This window comes from Eulemur rufifrons, chromosome 16 (genome assembly GCF_041146395.1).
Source record: "Eulemur rufifrons isolate Redbay chromosome 16, OSU_ERuf_1, whole genome shotgun sequence".
NCBI lineage: Eukaryota > Metazoa > Chordata > Mammalia > Primates > Lemuridae > Eulemur > Eulemur rufifrons.
Genome location: NC_090998.1, coordinates 2,518,068 through 2,541,367, shown reverse-complemented (window position 1 = coordinate 2,541,367; position 23,300 = coordinate 2,518,068). Strand labels below are relative to the sequence as shown.

At 44.5% G+C, this 23,300-nt stretch overlaps 1 protein-coding gene and 1 pseudogene across 2 annotated transcripts; one reads left to right on the top strand and one right to left on the bottom strand.

Annotated features, from left to right (window-relative positions):
- Positions 1–13,736: 13,736 nt before the first annotated feature.
- On the top strand, positions 13,737–17,505 carry LOC138396902 (gap junction beta-3 protein-like). 2 transcript variants are annotated; one of them, XM_069490666.1, is made up of 2 exons: positions 13,737–14,325; positions 16,624–17,505. In XM_069490666.1, the coding sequence occupies exon 2, from the start codon at positions 16,681–16,683 to the stop codon at positions 17,422–17,424; it is 744 nt and encodes a 247-aa protein (XP_069346767.1). In that variant the 5' UTR covers positions 13,737–14,325; positions 16,624–16,680; the 3' UTR covers positions 17,425–17,505. The 2 variants fall into 2 exon arrangements, with proteins under 2 accessions (XP_069346767.1, XP_069346766.1); XM_069490665.1 differs by having other exon boundaries at positions 13,737–14,451.
- A 4,738-nt stretch (positions 17,506–22,243) lies between these two features.
- LOC138396708 (methylthioribulose-1-phosphate dehydratase pseudogene) lies at positions 22,244–22,894 on the bottom strand (annotated as a pseudogene).
- Positions 22,895–23,300: the final 406 nt, after the last annotated feature.

The window sequence follows — 23,300 nt, the reverse complement described above, 5'->3', positions numbered from 1 at the left end:
AATGGAAATACAACATATGAAAATATATGGGATACAGCAAAAGCAGTACCAAGAGGGAAATTTATAGCAATAAACACCTATATCAAAAAAGTATAAAGACTTCAAATAAATAACCCAATAATGTATTCTCAAGGAAACAGAAAATCAAGAACAAGTCAAACTCAGAATTAGTAGAAGGAAAGAAATAATAAATATCAGAGAAGAAATAAATAAAATTGAGATAAAAAATAATACAGAAGATCAATGAAATAACACATTTGTTTTTTGAAAAGATAAACAAAATTAACAAACCTTTAACTAGACTAAGAAAAACAGAAAGAAGACCTAAATAAATAAAATCAGAAATGAAAAAGCAGACATAACAATTGAGACCACAGAAATACAAAGAATCATTAGAAATTATTATGAACAACTACATATCAACAAATTGGAAAACCTAGAATAAATGGATAAATTCCTGGACACATACAACCTACCAAGTTGAACTATGAAGAAATAGAAAACCTCAACAAACCAATAATGAGTAATGAGCTCAAAGGAGTAATAAGGAGTCTCCCATGAAAGAAAAGCCCAGTACCTGATGGCTGCACTGCTGAATTCTACCAAACATTGAAAGAACTAATAACAGTTGTACTCACATGCTTCAAAAAAATTGAAGAGGAAGGAATACTTCCAAACTCATTTTATGATACTGAAACCAGACAAGGACAAAACAAAGAAATAAAACTATAGGCCAATATCATTGATGAGCATAGATGCAAAAATCCTCAATAAAATACTAGCAAATTGAATTCAACAACACATTAAAAAGATCATTCACTGTGATCCAAGTGAGATTCATCCCAGGGGTGCAAAGATCGTTCAACATATGCAGATCAATAAACATGATACATCACATTAACAGAACCAAGAACAAAAAACATATTATCATTTCAATAGATGCTGACAAAGCATTTGATAAAATTCAACATCCCTTTGTGATAAAAAAAACCCTCAACAAACTGGGTATAGAGGAAATATACCTCAAACTAACAAATATTGCATATAACAAACTCATAGCTAACATTGTACTGAATAAGGAAATATTAAAAGCCTTTCCTTTAAGATCTAGAACAAGACAAGGATGACCACTTTTACCACTTTTATTCAAAATAATATTTGAAGTCCTGGCAAGAGTAATTAGACAAGAGAAAGAAATAAAGGGCACCCAAATCAGAAAGAAAGAAGTCAAATTAGCCTTGTTTGTAGACAACATGATGTTACACTAAGAAAAACCTAAAAACTCCACTAAAAAACTATTAGAACTGATAAACAAATTCAGTAAACTTTCAGGATACAAAATCAATATATAAAAACCATATGCCAACAGTGAACAATCTGAAAAAGAAATCAAGAAAGCAATTCTATTTAAAATAGCTACAAAGAATATAAAATATCTAGTAATCAATTTATCCAAAGAAGTGAAAAGATCTATGTAAGGAAAACTATAAAACACTGACGAAAGAATTTGAAGAGGACATAAAAAAGAAAATGGAAAGATATTCCATGCTCACGGATTGGAAGAATTAATATTGTTAAAATAACAATATTACCCAAAGCAATCTACAGATTCAATGGAATCCCTATTAAGATACCAATGACATTCTTCACAGAAACAGAGTAAACAATTCTAAAACTTATACAGAACCACAAAAGACCCTGAATAGTAAAAGCAGTCCTGAGCAAAAAGAACAAAGCTGGAGGCATCACCCTACCTGACTTCAAAATATACTACAAAGCTGTAGTAACCAAATCAGCATGGTACTGGTATAAAAATAGACACATAGACCAATGAAACAAAATAGAGAACCCAGATAGATAAATCCATGCATTTATAGTCAACTCATTTTCAACAAAGGTGTCAAGGAGATATAATGGGGAAAGGACAGATTCTTCAATAAATGGTGCTGGGAAAACTGGATATCCATATGCAGAAGAAAGAAACTAGACCCCTATCTCTTGCCGTATGCAAAAATCAAATCAAAATGAATTAAAGACTTAAGTCTATGACCTGAAACTACAAAACCACTAGAAGAAAACACTGGGGAAACTCTCCAGAACATTGACCTGGGCAAAAGATTTTTGCTAAGACCTCAAAAGCACACACAACCAAAGCAAAAATAGACAAATGGGATTACATCAAGCCAAAAAGCTCCTGGGACAGCGAAGGAAGCAATCAACAAAGAGACAATTCATAGAATGTGAGAAAATATTTGGAAACCACCCATCTGACAAAAGATTAATAAACAATATAGAAGGAGACCAAACAACTCAATAGCAAAACAAGAAACCCCCACAGAACCCAAATAATCCAATTAAAAATGGGCAAGGCCAGACATGGTGCCTCACACCTGTAATCCTGGTACTGTGGGAGGCTAAGATGGCAGGATTGCTTGAGGCCAAGTTTGAGACCAGCTTGCACAAGATAGCAAGACCTTGTCTCTACAAAAAAATTTTAAAAATTAGCCAGGCATGGTGGTGTGGGTCTGTAGTTCCAGCTACTTGGGAGTCTGAGGGGGAGGATTGCTTAATCCCAGGAGTTCAAAGTTATAGTGAGCTATAATCACACCAGTACACTCCAGCCTGGGTAACAGAGCAAGACCCTATCTCTAAAACAAACAAAACAAACAAACAAACCAAAAAAAAAAAAAAAAAAAACCCCAAAAAACCAAAAAAACAACCAAACAAAACCAGGCAAAAGATATAAATAGACATTTCTCAAAGGAAGACATACAAATGGCCAATAGATATATTAAAAAATGCTCAACATCACTAATCATCAGGTAAATGCAAATCAAACCCACGATGAGGTATCATCTCACTCCAGTTAAAATGGCTTTTACCAAAAAGAAAAGGAATGATGGATGCCGGTGAGGATGTGGAGAAATGGGAACCCTCATACACTCTTGGTGAGAATGTAAATTAGTACGGCCACTATGGAAAACAGTATGGAGGTTCCTCAAAAAGCTAAAAATAGAGCTACATATGATCCATCAATCCCACTACTGGGTATATATCCAAAAGAAAGGAAATCAATATGTCAAAGGGATATCTTCACTCCCATGTTTAATGCAGCACTATTCAGAATAGCCAACATCTGGAATCAATCTAAGTGCCCACCAATGTTTGAACAGATAAAGAAAATGTGGTATATATATGCAATTAAATATTGTCCAGCCATAAAAGTGAATGAAATCCTGTCATTTGCAGAAGTATGGATGGAACTGAAAGTCATTATGTTAAGTGAATGAGCCAAGCACAGAAAGACAAATATTGCATGTTCTCACTGATATGTGGGACCTGGAAAAGTGGATCTCATGAAGATGAAGAGTAGATTGCTTGTTATCAAAGGTGGAAAGGGTGTCGGGGAGGGGAGATGAAGAGAGGTTGATTAAATACAAATGTACAGTTTGATAGAAGAAATAAGACCTAGTGTGTGACAGATCAGTGGGGTGACTATAGTTTACAATAATCTATTATATATTTCAAAATAGCTAGATGAAAATAATTTGAATGTTTCTACCATAAAGGCAAAACAAATATTTAAGGTGGTGGATATCCCAATTACGCTGATTTGATCTTTATGAATTATACGAGTTAAATTATATATCCCCAGAATATGTACATATATTATGTATCAATAAAAAAATTTAAAAATATCCCACCAGCCTTTTTCACAGGACTTGACAAGCTGATTCTAAAATTTATATGGAAAATCAAAGGATCTGCAATATCCAAAGTCATCTTGGAAAACAAAAATAATATTGGGGAACTTACGTTGTTGAACTTCAAGACTTATTTTAAAGTTACAGTAATCAAAAGTGTATTGGGTAATACTGGCATAGGAATCAATGAATGAACCAATGGAATAAGTAGAGAGCCCAGAAATAGAAACACATCATGGCCATTTGGTTCTGGACAAGGTGCCAAAGCAATCCAATGGGAAAAGGAAGGTCTTTTTAAGAGATAGTGCTGGAACAACTGGGCATTGCCATAGAAAAAAAATGAACTGCTACCCTTACCTCACACCATACACAAAAATTAATTCAAGATGGATCATAGACCTAAACATAAAAGCTAAAACTATAAGGCCTCTAGAAGAAAACACAGGAGAATATCTTTGTGACTTGAGCATAGATAAAGTTTTCTTAGGACACAGGAAGCAATAAATGATAAATAAAACTTCATGGCCGGGCGCGGTGGCTCACGCCTGTAATCCTAGCACTCTGGGAGGCCGAGGTGGGCGGATCGTTTGAGCTCAGGAGTTCGAGACCAGCCTGAGTAAGAGCGAGACCCCATCTCTACTAAAAATAGAAAGAAATTATATGGACAGCTAAAAATATATATAGAAAAAGTTAGCCGGGCATGGTGGCGCATGCCTGTAGTCCCAGCTACTCGGGAGGCTGAGACAGGAGGATCCTTTGAGCTCAGGAGTTTGAGGTTGCTGTGAGCTAGGCTGACGCCACGGCACTCACTCTAGCCTGGGCAACAGAGTGAGACTCTGTCTCAAAAAAAAAAAACAAAACAAACAAACAAAAAAAACCTTCATAAAAATTAAAAACTTCTGTTCATCATACACATTGTTAAGAACAAAGCAAGACATAGATAGGAAAAAATATTTTGCCTGACAAAAACTTGATATACAGAATATATAAGGAACTCCTTAACTCAACAGTAAAAAACCAAAAAATTTAACTTTTAAAAATAGGCATAATATTTCAATAGATGCTTCACAAATTAATATATATAAATGGCCAAGAAGCACATAAAAAAGGGCTTAACATCACTAGTCATTAAGGAATTGCAAATGAAAACCACAAAGAAAAACCACTACACACTTACTGGCATGGCTAAAAGTAAGAACATTGAAACACCAAATGTTGGCAAGGATTTGGAACAACAGGCGCTTTCATACATTGTTGGTGGGAATGTAAAATTGCATTGTTACTTTGACAAAGGTTGAGCAGTTTCTTAGAAAATTGAACATATGTCTATCCTGTAACCTAGCTATTACACCTTAGGTATTTACCCAAGGGAGATTAAAAAACAAACAAACAAACAAAAAAAACATGTCCAGAAAAAGACTTACACAAAAATGGTCATAGAAGCTTTACTTATGATAGTGCCAAACTGGAAAAAGCCCAGGTGTCCATCAGTAGCAAAGTAGATAAACTGTGGTGTATTTATAACTATTGTTAGACACAGTAGCATGAATGAATCTCGAAAAGGCTATGTTGGTGAAAGAAATCTTTCACAAAAGAGTGCATCCTCTATGGTTCCAATTTATGAAGTCGGATAGTTGGATAACAGGCAAAACTAATCTATTATGGCAAAAGAAAAAAGAAAAAAAATCAGTGGATGCATCTAGGGGTTAAGGGACCCAGGACTGACTAGAAGGGGATGAAGAGAGATGCCAGACAGACCACAGGATGCCCAGTTAAATTTGAATTTCAGATAAACAAGGAATAATTCTTAGAACAAGAATTTCCCATGCAATAGTTGGGGCATCATTGTACTAAAAACAATGATATGTTGATTACCTGAAATTCAAATTTAACTGAGAATCCTGTTATTTTTCCTTCTAAATCTGGTAACATGAGGTATGAGAAAACTTTCTAGAGTGATGATGATGTTTTATATACTATAGGGGTTTAGGTTACACAGGTATACATGTTTGTCAAAACTCCTTTAATGTCACATTCAAAATTTGTATATTAAAATTTACATAAGTGTTCTAAGAACACTATGAACAAATGTTGAACTCTAGTTAATGATATGCTTGCTGAAGTGCTAAGTGTATTGATGTCTGCAGCTTACTTTGAAATGCAATAACAATTAAGGATGGATTGAAGAATGGATAGAGAGATAGATAAAAGGACAGATTTGTGATAAAGCAAATACCATAAAATGTTAACTGTGGCATCTAGGTGGTGGGCATGTGGGTGCTAACTGTATACTTCTACAGCTTTTCTGTTTGAAAATTTTCACAATAAAATGTCCAGAAAAACTCAAGGGTAAAAGCTTCACGATGAATAGTGTGATATCCATTTTATAAAATGTAGATAAATATACACAAAGAATAATCAAAGAGAAATGCATTTCAGTATAAGAGTTGTTATCCAGAAAGAACAAACAAACAAAAAACCTTGCAGAATCCCACCAGAGAGTAAAAGGGTACATGACGTTTTTTTCAAATTAAGCAGCTGAAGTTGTCCAAGAGGTTGATTTTAAAATGTAAGGCACTGATTTGCAATGAAAGGCATGGACTAAAAATGTCCTGTTCTGTAAGACTTCAAGAAAAGCCACATCTTGTTTTAATGTGGCTCAAGGGGTCCATCCTGGAAGCAGCCCCAGTTGTTGTGTTGCGATTCAGAACCCCTGACTGTAACTGTAACCTGCCACCCAGCTCAGAGACACAGTCTGCACAGAGCAGCCCCAGCCACACGGAGACGGTGACCCTGGTCTCCTCAGAGTGGTAAGCATGGAAAAAGGATTAAGGGGATAGAAATCAGCACAGAGATAAGAAAAATGCATACCAAATCCGTGATAGTACTACTTTGTGCGAGGTTTAGAAATAAATCTTGAAATTATCATGGTAACGTGTACGTATTATTTGTTTTTTAAGGCATTTGAAATATTTAGAAGAATGTCTTGTTAGAGAGTCTGGCATATTACCCTTAAGATATTAATTTGAAACACTTAATATTAATTTCATATTATCTTATGACTTATTTTGAAAAATGTGAAAAGTTGAATGATGATAGATTCAGATAATTCAAAACGTGTAAAAGAATTCAATTACTTTTGTAATCAGTATTGAGATTTTTCAAATAATTTGATTTATGGAATCTTTTCTTTTCCTTCCTTCCTTCCTTTTTTTTTTTTTTTTTTTGAGACAGGGTCTTGCTCTGTCACCCAGGCTGGAGTGCAGTGGTGTCATCACAGCTCACTGCAACCTCCAACTCTTGGGCTCAAGTGGATCCTCCTGCCTCAGCCCCTGGAGTAGCTGGGACTACAGGTGCACAGCACCACAGCCCGCTAATTTTAAAAAATCTTTTTTGTTGAGATAGGATCTCCCTATGTTGCCCAGGCTGGTCTAGAACTGCTGGCCTCAAGAGATCCTCCAGCCTCAGCCTCCCAAAGTGCTAAAATTACAAGCATGAGCCACCACGCCCAGCCTGATTTATGGAATCTTTAAATTAAGATTTAACAAAGTCTAGGAAAGGAATTTAAATGCTTAGGATGGTTTTGCTGGAAAGAAATGTAAGCCTTTCTTATCAGGAATTTGATGAAAAAATAAGATACATTAGGTTTATGACTATAGTTTGAAATGCCTAGGAAACCCAGGTAACCAAGCTTATTAACATATTTTCCCCAAACATAGATATTAAATACCTTTTAAAGAAGAGTTCTGTTGTTAGTTGCTAAGATAAAAATTAAAAAAAAAAACAAAAAACATTTCAGAATCAAAGTGGTTTGAGGAGTGGGGGTGAGGGAAGTTCCCTCTGTTGGAATCTGAAGGGCTTTTTGATGACATGGCTGTTGAGAAGGGTGCTGAGGAGTGACACAGAGGCAGACAGGAGAGAGGGCACTCAGACAAAGGAAAGGCATGGAATTCTTTCAGGAAATGCCAGGAGTCAAGTGTGGTTGGGTCATTTGGGGGTCATGGCAGGGGAGCTGGTGGGAGCATGTGGAGAGGGAAGCCATGGTGGGAGTCCACAAAGATCTGCTGAGTTTCTTGAGCCAAGCCCAGCCGGGGCCCTAAATGCAAAAAGGCACAGGGTGGAGAGTTGGACATAACAGACCACAACCGGGAGAGACCATGTGCAAGTTGTGGTCTGTTGTCTGCATATAGACCGCCTGGTTCTGGCATGTTGTTGCTCACACCTAATATATCAGTGTGAGACTTGTACATCATCCACTGGCCAAATGAGCGCCCGCTGGGTCCTGTCCTTGTTGGCTGGTGCATTGCAGGGGGACTGCCACCTCCAGGACGTGTCCTGGCACCACCCCTGTTCCATCCCTCCATGTTGGATCAGAGCAGCACAGTGACATGCCTTCAATGTCCTGATTCCTTATAAATCAGGATCCGCCTGAGCGTTTCCGTGGCTCAGTGAGGGATCCTGCCCACCTAGGGGGGTCCCACTCCTTGATCTCCAGCATGGGGTACTGGTCAGCTCTTCACAGTTTCACCACGGCTCCTCCCTCCCACCTCAGGATGCTCCTTGATGGCCCAACCGGGCTTGTCTAGGGCCTTGAGCACTGAGCACCATGTCATCCCCTTGGGATGGTCTGGGGTTTCTATAGATATATGGGTTAGAATTTCCTCTTTTTTTTTTTTTTTTTTTTCTGAGACAGAGTATCACTCTGTTGCCCAGGCTAGTGTGAATGCCGTGGCGTCAGCCTAGCTCACAGCAACCTCAAACTCCTGGGCTCAAGCAATCCTCCTGCCTCAGCCTCCCGAGTAGCTGGGACTACAGGCATGCGCCACCATGCCCGGCTAATTTTTTCTATATATTTAGCTGTCCATATAATTTCTTTCTATTTTTAGTAGAGACGGGGTCTCGCTCTTGCTCAGGCTGGTCTCGAACTCCTGAGCTCAAACGATCCACCCACCTTGGCCTCCCAGGGTGCTAGGATTACAGGCGTGAGCCACCGCGCTCGGCCTAGAATTTCCTCTTGATAGCTGCTTCTGAGACCACTGGGCCTCCCACCTGGGCTCTCGTTTGTCAGAGCACACTCTTGTCATAGTCTTGGGTCTCGGCAACCTGGTCCTGGGGCAAATGTGGCATGACTTTATTTAATTAGAGAGAGGGCACTGTGACCATCTTAAACACCTTTCTCGGCCAAAGTGGGTTGTTACTTATTTATTTACTCATTTACTTACTCACCTAGGTCACCTAGGCCCCGGGGACACTGCAGAGAAGAGAGTGAAGTGCTAACCTGGCGTTACTAACCCCTGCCTCTCTGTGTCTTTGACAGCTGGCATTGGGGAGTGCTGGTTGCTTCGGATGGGTGGGAGATTTGGGGGTCTCCATGGTGCCGCCCCCACCCCCGCAGGCAGGTCCCTATGCTGACTCTGCAAACTGGTGCCACTCTGCCACGTCCTTGAGTGTCCACCCACGCTTTCTGGCTGGGCTGCTTTATGGCAGTCATTCCCCACTTCTGTGCTGGCCTCTGGCGTGAAGGCAGTGAGGAGCTGTCCTCTGAGACACGTGCTCTAATCACAGACCTGTTCCCAGAGGCCATGAGCATTGCTTTCCGCCCTCAGCCTGCTTTACTGACACCGCGACATGGGCTTCCTGTGTCCTGCTGGTCCTGAGGGTAAGGCCCCACCCCTGGCTGTCACATCCTTATGCTTTCGCAAGTCCTTCCCAGGGGGCACCGAGAATGCAGATGGACAACTTCCCCCCTTTCTCTTCTGCATAAACACGATGTTGTGCTGGCCTCAGTGCTTCCTGGCTGTGGGTGTAGGCAGGACCCCTCTGGAGTGAGGGTCTTATGACCGACTTTCAGGCAAGGTAGGTCAAGAATTCCTTTGTGACCATGCTTCAGGGGAGAAGGGCAGGAGGTGGCCTTCTTGCTTCTGAGGTTTCTTAATTTCCTTCAGCTTAAAATACTTGGTATGCTAAGGTGCCATATTTTTGAGTCTTGTGTTCTGAGCCTGACACTCTCCTCCTACCTTTCTGACCATTTCATCTCTCTTCCTTAATGGACTTCTCTCCCAGGCTTCTGTCCCTGTCCAGAGCAGGGCAGTGCCAGGGCTGGTGGGAGGAGGCCTCCAGGGGGTCTGGGGTGATCGGGGGCAGCTGAGAGTCCTGGATGCCCTGAGGTTACTGAAGGAGAAGGAGGGGCAGGATTGGAGGGCCAAGTGAATTTATTAGGTTGATCTACATGATGTTGCTGATATTTGACCAATTTTGACCAATAAAAATAGTAATTTCATCTGTTTCAAACTAAAACTTCAGAAATTGCTTCAGCAGGGCCCATGTCCAACTATACTGGAAACCAGGCTCCTGGAAGCTTAGGGAGCATCCATGGAAGTAACTAGAAACAAAGCAAAAAAGGCTCCTCTGTACATTTACAGCAAGAGGCACGTGCCGCCCCTGGGAGGTGAAGGGGTCTATGTGGAGTCCTGGGTGGCTGTGACGAGGCTCTCTTCCTGCTGCAGTCTACCTCGCGCCATCGCAGGAGGACAGAGCAGCACAGTAGACTGCAGTACCTCTGCGACTGGGCGCGTTTTTCAGAGTGGGCTCTGAACTGCCGTGGTTTTGTGGATCTGCACGGCAGGCTGTAAAGCAGAGCGACAGCCAGAGTTTGAGAAATAGAGTTTGAGTCTCCGAACCTCAGTTTCTTCATCTGTAGATGGGGGTGATAATGCCGACCTCTGAGGACTGTGTATGCGTCTGCTTGTGCTGCACAGACTGGGTGGCTTACTCTGGCGGCTGGAAGTCCGAGACCAAGGTGCCGGCAGGGCTGGTTTCTGGTGAGGCCTCTCCTGGCTTGCAGAAGATGGATGCCCTCCTGCTGTGTCCTCGCGTGGCCTCTTCTCCGTGCACACGTGGAGAAAGAGATCTGTGGTGTCTCTTCCCCTTCTTGTAAGAACACCAGTGCCATCAGATTAGGGTGCCGCACTCACCACCTCGCTTAACCTTCATTGCCTCCTCATGGGCCCTGTCTCCAAATAGTCAGGTTAGGGGTTAGGGCTTCAACATGTGAATTTGAGGCAGGTCGGGGGAATTGAGTTCATAACAAACCATCTTGAGGATGGTGGGACACAGATTGTGCTCTGAGAGTGGCTCTTTTGATGTGGGCTGTGGAGGAGATCAAGCAGGTTTTGGCAAACCCGGCTGACAAGAAAGATCCGAGCAGCCCAAGACAGAGATGAAGCCCCAGGTCCTTGGAGAAGGGCTGACGTTAACACCAGACCCCGCTCGATAGCATCAGTATTTTGCTGCACCTCGATTTATGCTTAAACTGTTTAATAACTACCTGTGTTTTCCTTCCTCTGTGCCACCTTCCCCCACACTTCCTACGTGCAGTCAGCCGCCAGATTGCCTTGTCTGCCTTCCCCACGGTCCGATTAGTTCAGACCTCCGTCCTGGACGGCTTGGCATGAACAGTAGCTCTCTGTCCGGCCTTCTGCCTTCAGCCAGTGCGATCCGCTGTCACCGCAGCCGGGCTGATCGAGTGAAACGTAGACTAGATCCTATCGCTTCCCTACTGGAAATGTTTCATTGACTTCCTGTGATTTTTAAAATCAATCCAAACTTGATAACAGGCTCACAGGGCCTGTACTGTCCCCTCTGGCTTCTGCGTGGCTGCTGGCGTGGCTGCCCGCCAGCCCCACCTTTTTCATCCTCTGACCCAGGTGCACCCTGCCTGCTCTGGTCTGCCCCCCACACCCTGTGCCACGCTCACTTTTCAGATTTCAGGTTCCAAGTCACACAATACGGAAAGCCTTTTTTTGGAGGTTGGGTGGGGTCTAACCCATGTGCCCACAGGGCACCCCATTATTCCTGTCCTGACAGTTATTGCAACATGCTGACCTCACCTGTAGCCTTCTCTGTCTCCCCCTTTAGCCTGTAAGCTCTGGGAGGTGGCTGCCCATGTCTGCAGTCTTGTTTGTTGTAGCCCCAGCACCCAGCACAGCAACTGGCACATAGCATATGCTCAGTAAATATTAGTGGCATTAATTATCCTTTAAAATCATTTTTAATATTTGCACACCCATGTTCACAGCAGCATTATTTACAATAGTCAAAAGGTGGAAACAACCCAAATGTCCACTGATGGATGAATGGATAAACAAAATATGGTCTATATATACAATAGAATATTATTCAACCTTAAAAAGGAATGGAATTCTGGTACACGCTGCCACACAGATGAACCTTGCAGACAGTATGCTAAGTGAAATAAACTAGACACAAAAGGACAAATACCTGTGATTCTTCTCACTTGAGGTTCCTAGTCAAACTCATAGAAGTAGAGAGAAGAACAATGTTTGCCGGGGCCTGGGGGCGAAGGGATGGGGAGTTAGTGTTCGGTGAGTACAGAGTTTCAGCTGGGGAAGAGAAGAATGTTCTGGAGATGGATGGTGGTGATGGCTTCCCAACAGTGTGAATGGTCTTAATGTCATAGAACTGTACACTTAAAATGGGAAAGAGGGTAAATTTTATGTTATGTTTATTTACAACAATAAAAATAACTACACTAAAAATAATTTTTATGAACTTCCAGTGCAAAAAATAAAACCTTCAGGTAATACTGCAGAGAGAGAGAAATGGATCGTGCCCCTGCGGGGGGCTGTGGTCAAGGTTCAGGAGCCCTGGTGGGCAGCTGGGATCATTGCCTCTGGCTGTGCCTCAGGTCACCCTCGCATGTGCTCCAGACTCCGCTGCTCATTTTGGTGTTCATTTTAATGGAGGTATTTAAAATGAGCACTCAGGTTTTATGAAACACTGTCCTTAGGGTCTACTCACCAGGCTGCCTGCTAAGCAAGAGTGCCTCCAAATGGGCGACTCTGCAACTTCAGGAAGGAAAGGTCACTAAAGCCCCCAGTGGCAGACTGTTCCCAGATGCCCGTAACTGCATCTCCCGCCTTGCACGAGTTTGCGCAAGGCTCGTCTCTCCTCCCATCAAGAGGTGGGGTCTCTTTCCTACCCCCTCAAGTCTGAGATGGCAGAAGTGACCTTGTGGGGCTTCCGAGGCAGCGCTGTCACTGCTTCTGTGCTCTGGGGGGAGCCAGCTGCCATGCAGTCAGGAAGCTCCTGCTGAAAGGCTGGTTTCTGTGGGGGGCCGTGTCAGAGCCCCGCTCAGCCCAGCTGCCGTCCACTGTGGCTTCACAAGACACCAGTCTGACGGCTCGTGGAACAGAGCAGGCTGACCAGGCACTGGAAATAGCAAAGCATTGCTGTTCTAAGTCACTAGGTTTTGAAATGGCTTGATTCACAGCAATAGATTACCAAGACCGCCTCCAACAAATTAAACACGGAGAACACAGAACTGTATTACTGAGAGCTCTGGCACTTCTCCCCGGTTTGTATTCACTGTAATGCTATTAAAATATATTAAAAAGAACGAAATCCACCTACACCTCCATCATCCCAATGCGTCGCCCATTTTCATTTTCAGCACACATTTCTGGAACGTGATGGCAGGCACACAGGGTCAGGCGATGCTGTGTTTATCGAGTACATAACGTCTTGAACGTCCTAGCTCTGTATCAGTCATTCACACACTCAGCAAGCAGTCACTGAGATCTACTTTATGCCAGTCACTGAGGATTTAGAGCTAAATGACTACATACTATTTTTTCACAATTTTGACCAACACTTCCATAATCATTTCTTTGAAATGGCCTTTTGAGTTAAACACAAATTGAGCCAGGTGTTTCTTTTGTCTATTTGGAAATTTTAACTTCAAAGAATGTATGGCAGCTTATTATAATATGATCTATGGTGTTAAACCATAAAATTAAAATTAAAACTATCAGGAAAGGAAAATAAATATACCATGAATATGTCTAATAGAATTGTAGGTCTGAGATTTCAGGCAGGACAAAACACACACACACACGCGCGCAAACACACACACACACACACACACACACACACACGGACAGCGAGTCGGTCATTCCCCTACTGGGGACGGAGGTTCCGCCCTCACCAGCCGGAGCGGCGGCCGGAGTCCGAGGGAGGAGGTGGCGGCAGCCGGTGCAGGCCGGAGTGTGCCACGTGGGGAGGGCGCCCGGACCCGGACGCTGTTTGGACGCTGATGGGAAGATTCCGGAGCGGCCAAAACTGAGGATTCAGGGGAGAGGGGCCGGCTCACGCGCAGGGTCCCCGAAACTGCCTGGGGAGGGGTCTGCAACTCTCCCGGGGGAGACTGGCCGTCTAAGAGAAGGGTGGCTGCCTTTGCGCCATTGAGACAAGGGGAAGAAAGAGGAGATAAACAGAGATGGAAACGGGTTTGTGGATCTGGAAGGAAAACAGGCCGCGATTTCTGTGTGTGTGTTTTTTTCCTTTTGTTTGTTTTGGGTTTTGTTTTTTCAACTTAAAAGTACAAGATGAGACGCGAGTGCGGGAGAGGGGCTGGAGGTTTGGAGAGACGCGGAAGGTACCGACGACCCTGGCTGAGCTACTGACGGTCAGGTCCAGACCGCCGGGACGTGCGAGCCCAGGAGCGGACGGGAGCAAGCGGCCGGTCGCGACAGCGGCGTCTCGGAGTCTTCAGAGCGGGCTCCCGCCCAGTCCGGACCCCGCCTCTCGGCTCCGGGCCGAGGTTTGCGGGGTCCCAGGTGGCGGGACTGGTGATTCGTGGAGCGCGCGGAGACGGGCAGGGGGCGCGGCCAATGGGCCGCGGCCGGGCGGTTGGCGGGCAGGCGGCTCCCGGCGGGCGCAGGCGCAGGTAGGCCGGGGCGCCGGGCTGGGAGCCGAGGCCGCGGGCGGGACCGGGCGGCGGGGCCGGGTCTCAGGAAAGCCGGCCGGGCAGTGCAAGCCCGGCTTATAGTCATCGCTCCGCACAGTCGCTGGGCCTTGGACTCTGTAGTTGGAGCTAACTGGGACTCGGCCACTAAGCTGTTGTGGAAGGAAGGCAGGCAGGCAACGGTCCGTGCGCCGGCGCTCGCTTGCCCCTTCCACGGGCGCGGGCCGAAGGGGGCGGCCGGGCGCCCCGCCCCTGCCTGCCCAGGTGGGCGCTGCCGGGCTCTCATCCAGGCACCTACGTTTACTGGGATGCGTAATTGTGCGAGAATTACTCAACCATGCTAAATCTAACTCTTGTAAGACAAGAATAATTATACCTATCCCATGAGCTTGGTCCAAGGAATAACTGACATAATGAACTCATAACCGTCCATTTGCAGCCCAATGCCTGGCCCATAGTAAGTGCTCCATAAACCCACTGTTTCTCCACCATTCCAGTGAGCTCCTCTGCTCTTGTCCTTGGCGGCCCACCATCCCGGGCAGCCCCACAGCTCTTCCTGCGCCCACCAGGCCGGAGCTGCCCCCTAATTCCTATGTGTGGTCTGCTTGAATGTGATCTGATGCTTGGGAGATAATTTTAAAATATCACCAAGTCTTTTAAAGAGAGTCTTTCACACTAGCTGTGACAATTTTTCAATAAAAACATTGTTAAAATATGCAAACAAACAAACAAAAACCCAACCAGAAAATAACAAATGTTGGTGAGGATGTGGAGAAACCAGAACCCTTGTGCACTGGGAATGTAAAATGGTGCTGTTGCTGTGGAAAATGGTATGGTGATTCCTCAAAAAATTAAACGTAGATTTATCTTATTACCCAGCAATTCCACCTCTGGTCATATATCCAAAATAAGCAAAAGCAGGGACTGGAACAGATACTTGTACGTAGCTTTATTCACAATGGCCAAAAGGTGGAAACAACCCAAGTGTCCATTGACAGATGAATGGATAAATAGAATGTGATATATACACATCGTGGAATATTATTCAGCTTTTAAAAGGAAGGAAATTCTAGCACATGCTACAACATGCATGAACCTTGAGGATATTATAATAGCTGAGTAAAATAAGCTAGTCACAAAAGGACAATATTGTACGATTTCACTTATATGAGGCACTTAAGGTAGTCACATCTGACAACCAGAAAGCAGAACGGTGGCTGCCAGGGGCTGGAGGAGGGGAATGGGCGTTAGTGTTTAATGGGGACAGAGTTTCAGTTTGGTAAGTCTGGAGATGAATGGTGGTGATGGCGGCCAACAATGGGAATGTGCTTAATGCCACTGAACTGTACACTTAAAAATGGTTAAAATGGTAAATTTTATGTTCTGCATATTTTACCACACTAAAAAACCTAAATGCTTATTAAGAATGTAAACTTCAAGTCAAATGACTGGTCACTATTACATATAGGAACTTACATAAAGGAAGACAAACATTGGCAGTTACCCAAATTAAGCTAATAAAAAGATTTGAAATGTTTTACCCTTCTGTAGAGATATTGTTATCTAAACCTCCAGGACAAGGCTTGCCATATACAGATAGTCAATTAATGGTCAATGTTATTTTTATTATAAATAAAGTGCAGTGATAGGTACATTCTGAAGAGTTGTAGAGAGAAGCCAGTGCACTGTGTGCTTAGGAAATTTTCTGGCAAAAGTGCAAAGTGTAGAGATTTCCACAGAGCATTTAGAATAGTCAGACACAACAAGAATTGCTGAATTCCTGTATTTGTTCCTTCTGTCCTTTGTCCACTTACCAAGTATAATTAGGTTCTTGTTAAATGTGATGCTCTCTGCTGGATGAGACGGGCTTTGTGAATGTGAATAGGTTTGATCCCTGACCTCTACACGTGTAATTATCATGCGCTTGGGCCGTGGTGTCCCGAGGAGGACAGCCTTTATTACGGACTGAATGCAGAGCGGCGTGGCCACGTTGTGAGCCTGCAAACACTGCTGTTCGGGTTAGTTGTTAAGGTCTGAAACAGAGCTGGTGATGGGTCTAAAACCTGAGCAGGCTTCTTGGATGTGCTTACAATTCTTGGCAACTGCTCTCACTTTCTGACCCCGAATTCTCTTTGCATTCCTCTCCCTCCTAAGGCACTGTCAGAGTTCTCCTGGTCTCCGATGCCGGCGGGCCCCTGAAAGTCTGAGGACATGGCTGCGGCAGCAGTGGCTGGACTGATCCCTGTGCTGCACTCTGTGGCTGGTGACAAGTCTGGCTACTACATTGGGCGGCAGCTGTGGTTTGGCTTAATCGCCCTGTACGGGGTGGTGGTGTACGTGGTCCGCATGCCCTGGGCACACATCCATGAAGATTTCTGGTGCCATGGCAACATCACCTATCCGTGCTTGATTGAGTGTTTTGAAAAAAACTTTACCAACCCTGTCACGGGAATTTGGTACTTCTTCTTCTTCATCTTCACCACTCTCTTCTTCCTCATGGAATTCCTCATGGCTCAGATTCGGCACAAGCAGCTCAAGATGAAGTCGATGGACTTGGTGGTAGGTGCAGCAGAGGAGGGCTCCATGACGGGGATCCAGGAACACATCCTCTCTTCCAAGGAGCATTCCATCCTGAACTTCCACCAGGAGAAGATGCTTCTGCTTTTGTACCTCCTGTACTTCCTCCTGCAGGTGGGTGCCCAGTGTGTGTTTTTATTCCTTCTCATGTTTCAGCACCTGCCCTTGGTGACACAAGCCGTCACTAACTGCAGCACCTATGACTGCCCCGGCCCCTACCTCTGCCTGATCCGGGCGACCATGGAGAAGCGGATGTCCATCTACACCCTTATCACCCTGTCCTTGCTCATCATCATCTTCTGCACAGGCTTCTTCATGTACAGCATTCACCATTACCTGTTGAAGGGCATTTCCAGCTTTAAGTTTTGGATGAACTGACGTTTGGGAGGAAAAGCAGCCTTCTTACTTAAAATCTTTTCCCACTTGAACTATGCTGTTTGTGTTTCTCTAAATATTGTGTCTGGGGCAGCACCTCCTCCTGCTAACCTTCTTTGATTTTCTCCTTTAAAAAATAAATGTTTGCTGTTCTTGTTTTCTTTCTCTACAGCCAGGCTGAGGTTGTCTTACTGTGGGTGGGTGGTATGCAACAGGTGACATTGAAGAGCTCTTTCCCCCAGGCTGCCTAATTTCATCCTCATCATAAGGCTGTGACACTGAGCTTGTCACTTCATCCTTCCAGGATCTTCCAATCAGGAAGAGTTTCCATACACTTAGAACTAAGAGCTTTAAATTGATTCACTTGTACTCTGGCTTCTCCAGTATTTGTTTCTATTAAAATACAGAGAAGACAATTTTCTCCAAAGGAAAATTCTAGAGTGGACTTGCAGGGTAGGTTCACCCTGGTTCTGCCCCTGGGGGTTCCCCAAGCTCCTAGGTGTGGGCTAGTCTTGACACCTCGCTTGAGGCTCCAGTGAGGACTAAATAAATGTGGCTGAGTCCCACCGGGGAGAGGATGGGTGGGAATGAGGTTCAGTGGAAGCAATCCGCTGGGTTTCACTGCACCAAGAATCATGCCTTGCTCCAGACCCGGCCTGTCTACCAAGATGGCTGCAGCCCAGCTCAGATCTATGTAGAGGTTATGAACCCCTCTTTGGGGCTCCCTGCTGAGTCTTGTTGTTTGCAAGCACAAGGAAGCTTGACCAGACATGGCTAAAGCTCTTCACATTTGGAGGGGCAAAGATGGGGGTGAGAATAAGGACATTGCAGAGAAGGTATGGTCAGTCACCTCACCCTGTGCTAGGCATATCATCCCCCAAAGTAATTTGAGGGACCATCCTGTGCCCAAGGCTTGGGCTCCTTCCAGGGCCTCAGGGTGAGATATGGAGTAGAGGGCACCCAGGAGCCCGGCCTTGCTGGGTACGCTCTGTGCTGTCCAAGTGAGCACGATGTCCCCGATCACCTGTTGAATGTAGTGAAGATTTTCTTCTAGTATAGTCTTGGTTCTGAGGCCATCCATGGCCTACAGACCCTGAGATGACACCCACTCATTTTCTGCCTCCGGTTGTCCAGGCCTTTGTGCAGTCCCCTCCTTCTGACTCCTTCTGAGTGCAGGCGGGGGCTGTGACTTGCTGCCAACCAGTAGGACAAGGCAAAGCATGCCACTCCTGTGATCCCAGCATGTTACGTGGAAGTCCATGTTAGTAGACTAGAGTGAAAGACTCTCCCTTGCTGGCTTTGAGGAAGGAAGTTGCCATGTTATGAGAAGGCTGATGGAGGGAGAGACACGGCGAGGAATTGCAGGCAGCCTCTTAGTGCTGAGAGTGGCCCCAGCTAACGGCCAGTAGCAAAATGGGGACCTTGGTCATAGAACTGCACAGGAATTGACTTTTGCCAACAACTTGAATGAACTTTGAAGTGGAGTGTTCCCCAGTCGAGCCTCCAGATGAGAATACAGCCCAGTGTATACCTTCATTATAGCCTTGCGAGACCACGGGCAAAGGACCCACACACAGTTTCCTGACCCACAGGAACTGTGAGATGATATATATGTATTGTTTTGAGCTGCTAAGTGTGTTGAAATTTGTTATGCACATAAGAACACTAACACTGAGTCTAGGGCCCCCCACAACGGTACAGGAGCCAAGGAAGGCTGAACGGTCTCAGCATTAGGCATCTGTGGAGACCTGCTTTTCTTCCATCCCAGAAACAGTTATCCTTTGCCTTCTTGCAGCAGCTGACCTGGCTACATTGTAAGAGGCCTGAGAAAGTCTTAGCAGAGAGTGCCCGAGACTAAGACCACTGCTACTGCAGCTCCTGCCCCTCCTCCCTAGATAAGAAAGCTCCTGCACAGGCTGGCCCTGGAAAAATGCTCACTGTCCTGAAGAGATCCATCCTGTTCTGCATTTGGGCTCAGCTATGTGGGACCTGGGATCCCAGCACCATCAGTTGCACATACGATTACGAGTAAGTGCCCTCTGGACTCACACAACTCCCAGCAGGCACAAGGCTCAGCCACTGAAGCTGCCTGATACCATCTTCAGTGCTCACCGCATCTGTGCGCACCAAGCAACACGCACAACTGTGTGCAAGGCCCTGGGAAGCCCCCTTCTAAAACTCAGTTGGGTTTGTGGGAAGGCCAGCACCCTGTGGGTGAGGCTGTACCCAATGCATGTCTGGAGTTATGTAGAAGAGCAATTGCCTCTCAGATCTGTGGGACATTTTAGGGGTGAATCCCAGCCAAGTGTTGGCTGTGTACCCAGTGCCTAGAAACAGTTTTTGGAACATAGTAGGGATTCAATAAATAGTTTTGGGCACATGGAGTATAACCACATGCTCTCAGAGAAGCTTGATGCTGTTTCTAGGGCCTGTGGGTAGTGGTAAAACTGTTCTCAGGCAGATTCATTGAGAGTCCAAACTCAGTCTGATTTATATCTCAGGTAAACCTACCATGTCCACTCTCCCTGGGCTTGTCCTGGTTGCAGATGGTGGTTCCCAGTGGTTGGGTCTGTGCCATCTTGTTGCAAAGGAGAGATGGGACGGCAGTCTGGACAGAAACAGCCATCAGTCAGCAGCTACGTTTCAGTATTTTCCTGTCCCGATAGAGATTGTTCCAGGCAGAGGGAACAGCAAGGCCCTGACCCAAGGTGGTGGATTGGTCAGGGCTCAGTCAGGGACAGAGCCACACCAGTAATTTGAGCAGGGAGAATTTAATACAAAGACTCATTGACTAGTAAAAGGTGGTTAACTACTTAAAGAGGCAGGAAGAGAACTCGAAGGCACCCAGAAGTAGCAACTGCAGAAAGCAGCTTCTACCTCTAGGTCTGAGGGAGAGTGAACAAGGAAGGACGTAAGAGTGGCACGTCTGCCGCGGAAGCGTGCAGTCTGCCTCCGAGGGAACCTGCCAGCGTGTGGGGCAGAACTAACCCAGCAGCAGGGCGCTGCCAGAGGGCGAGGCAGAGGCCCGTCCGTGCGGGCTGCCTAGGTGAGCGCCACCAAGCCTCCAGCAGGCCAAAGAACTCCCGCTGCACCAAAGAATGGCACTCTGGGAGGAATCCCCTTCTTTCTGTTATTGCCGCTCAGTGTCCATCCCATATTGTGGTAAAATACATATAACATAAAATTGATCATTTTAGCCATTCTAAGTGGCATTAAATACATTCATGATGTGCAGCCATCATCACCATCATCTCCAGAACGCTTTTGATCTTGTAAAACTGAACTCTGTCCGCGTTAAACAACGACTCTCCGTTTCCCTCTCTCCAGCCCTGCAACCACCATTCCATTTTCTGTCTGCATGAGTTTGACTACATGAAATATCTCATATAAGTAGAATCATACCATATGTGTATTTTTGTGACTGGGTTATTTCCCTTAGCATAATGTCCTCTAGGTTCATCCACGTTGTAGCAAATTGTAGAATTTCCTTCTTTTTAAGACTAACAGCCATTTGCGTGTATAGACCATGTTTTCCTTATCCATTCATCTCCGGATGAACACTTAGGTTGCTTGCATGTCTTAGCTACTGTGAATAGTGCTGCTATGAGCACAGGTGTACAAATGTCCTTGAGACCCTGCTTTCAGCTCTTTGGGAATATACCCAGAAGTGGGATTGCTGAATCACATGGTAATTCTACTTTTAATTTTTTGAGGAACTGCCATACTGTTTTCCACAGTGACTGCCATTTTACATTGCCAACAGTGCATAGGTTTCCAATTTTCCACCTTCTTACCAACACTTATTTTGTGTTTATCCATTTATTTAAGAAAATGTTTTCAGAGACAAGATCTCTCCCTGTCACCCAGGCTGGAGTGCAGTGGTGCGATCATAGTTCATTGTAACTTTGACTCTTATGCTCAAGTGATCCTCCTGCCTCAGCCTCCCGAGTAGCTGGGACCACAGGTATGAGCCACTGGGCCTGGCCTGTTTGCTTTGTTTTGTTTTGTTTGCTTGTGGTAGCCTTCCTAACAGGTGTGAGGTGCTAGCTTACTGTAATTTCAATTTTCATTTCCCTAGTGATTAGTGATTTTTGACCATCTTTTAGTGTGCTGGTCATTTGTATGTCTTCTTTGAGGAAACATCTATTCAAGTCTATTTACAAATATTTTCTTCCATTTTGTGGGTTATTTTTACTCTGTTGAGAATGTCTTTTGATGCACAAAATTTTAACTTTCTTGAAGTTCGATTAGGCTGTTTTCTTAAGTATAAAATTTTTATTCCACTGCCCTATCACTTAAAATTAAGAATATAAGCAAATACCATCCAATGTCAGAAGAGATTCAAGGTGACTGTTTGCAGTATTTAGTGACAAATATTAGAATGGAAATTTTTAGTTCATTTAAAAAATAGTCAAGTTTCATTTAAGTAATATTTTTTTTTTTTTTGAGACAGAGTCTCGCTCTGTTGCCCAGGCTAGAGTGCCATGGTGTCAGCCTAGCTCACAGCAACCTCAAACTCCTGGGCTCAAGCAATCCTCCTGCCTCAGCCTCTCGAGTAGCTGGGACTGTAAGCGGGCACCACCATGCTCAGCTAATTTTTCTCTATATATGTTTTTAGTTGTTCATCTAATTTCTTTCTATTTTTAGTAGAGACGGGGTCTCATACTTCGTCAGGCTGGTCTCGAACTCCTGACCCCGAGCGATCCTCCTGCCTCGGCCTCCCAGAGTGCTAGGATTACAGGCATGAGCCACCACGCCTGGTCTCATTTAAGTAACAATTAAGTTTAGCTTTACCTATGTATATAATTAAACTTCCTTTGGCTTACACAATTCCATTTTATCCAACTGGGAGCCGTGTAGGATCAAGTCCTACTTTTTTCATTGATACAGCAATATTAAACAAACAATCAAAACACTCACACATGGTTTTAGCCTTTTCCCGTGTTTCTCCACACACATGTACTCCATGACGTCTGACTGGTATGCACAGGAGTCCGTGTATTCATTCACTGCATGAACCGTTCGCTCTTTCAAGTCTTTCTCCTCAGGTGTGCTCTCAGTAATGGGTACCACTAACATACCATCATATCTATAATCCCCCCTGAGGTGCATTTCCTTGTTCCTTTTGTCATCTCTTGGTATGTCATTTTAAACTCCCATCCTGGAAAGAGAAGAGCAGCCATGACAGCAGCTATAGGGTGGGTGTGAATCATGCCCCTGCTCCTTTTGTTGTGTGAGTATTCATGAAAAGAGGGGGACCCTGGCTGTTTTTTAGCTTCCTAGATGGCGAAGGTCCACTTATGTCCTTTCCATTTATATCACAAACAAACATGTCTTCAGGCTGAATTCGTTCCTTTTGCACTCCTGAAGGAGCAATGTAGATGTCATTGCCATGCTTCAAGCTAATGCCTCCTCCAGTTCCAGTGACCCAGCCCAAATGGTAAAAATGTTTGCAAAGTTCTGGAATCAGGTATCATGGACATTCGTTGTCCTGCTCGCCCTCTGGAGGGTGACAGCCAGACATGGCCCAGACGAGGGGAATCCTCAGCTTCCAATCTTCAGCTAAGGCTCATGTGGCCAAATGGGCTATTTTTTTTGTTGTTGTTGTTTTCTGTGCCTTTGGTGTCATATATAAGAAATCATCGCCAACTCCAATGTCATGAAGATTTTCCCCTACCTTCTTCCTCTAAGAGTTTTATTATTTTAGCTCTTATATTTAGGACTTTCATCCAATTTGAGGTAATTTTTGTATGTGGTATTAGATAAGGATATAACTTCATTCTTTTGCATGTGGATACACAGTTTTCCCAGAACCATCTGTTGAAGATACTGCCCTCTTCCCCGCTGAATGGTCGTGGCACCCTTCTCAAGGATCAACT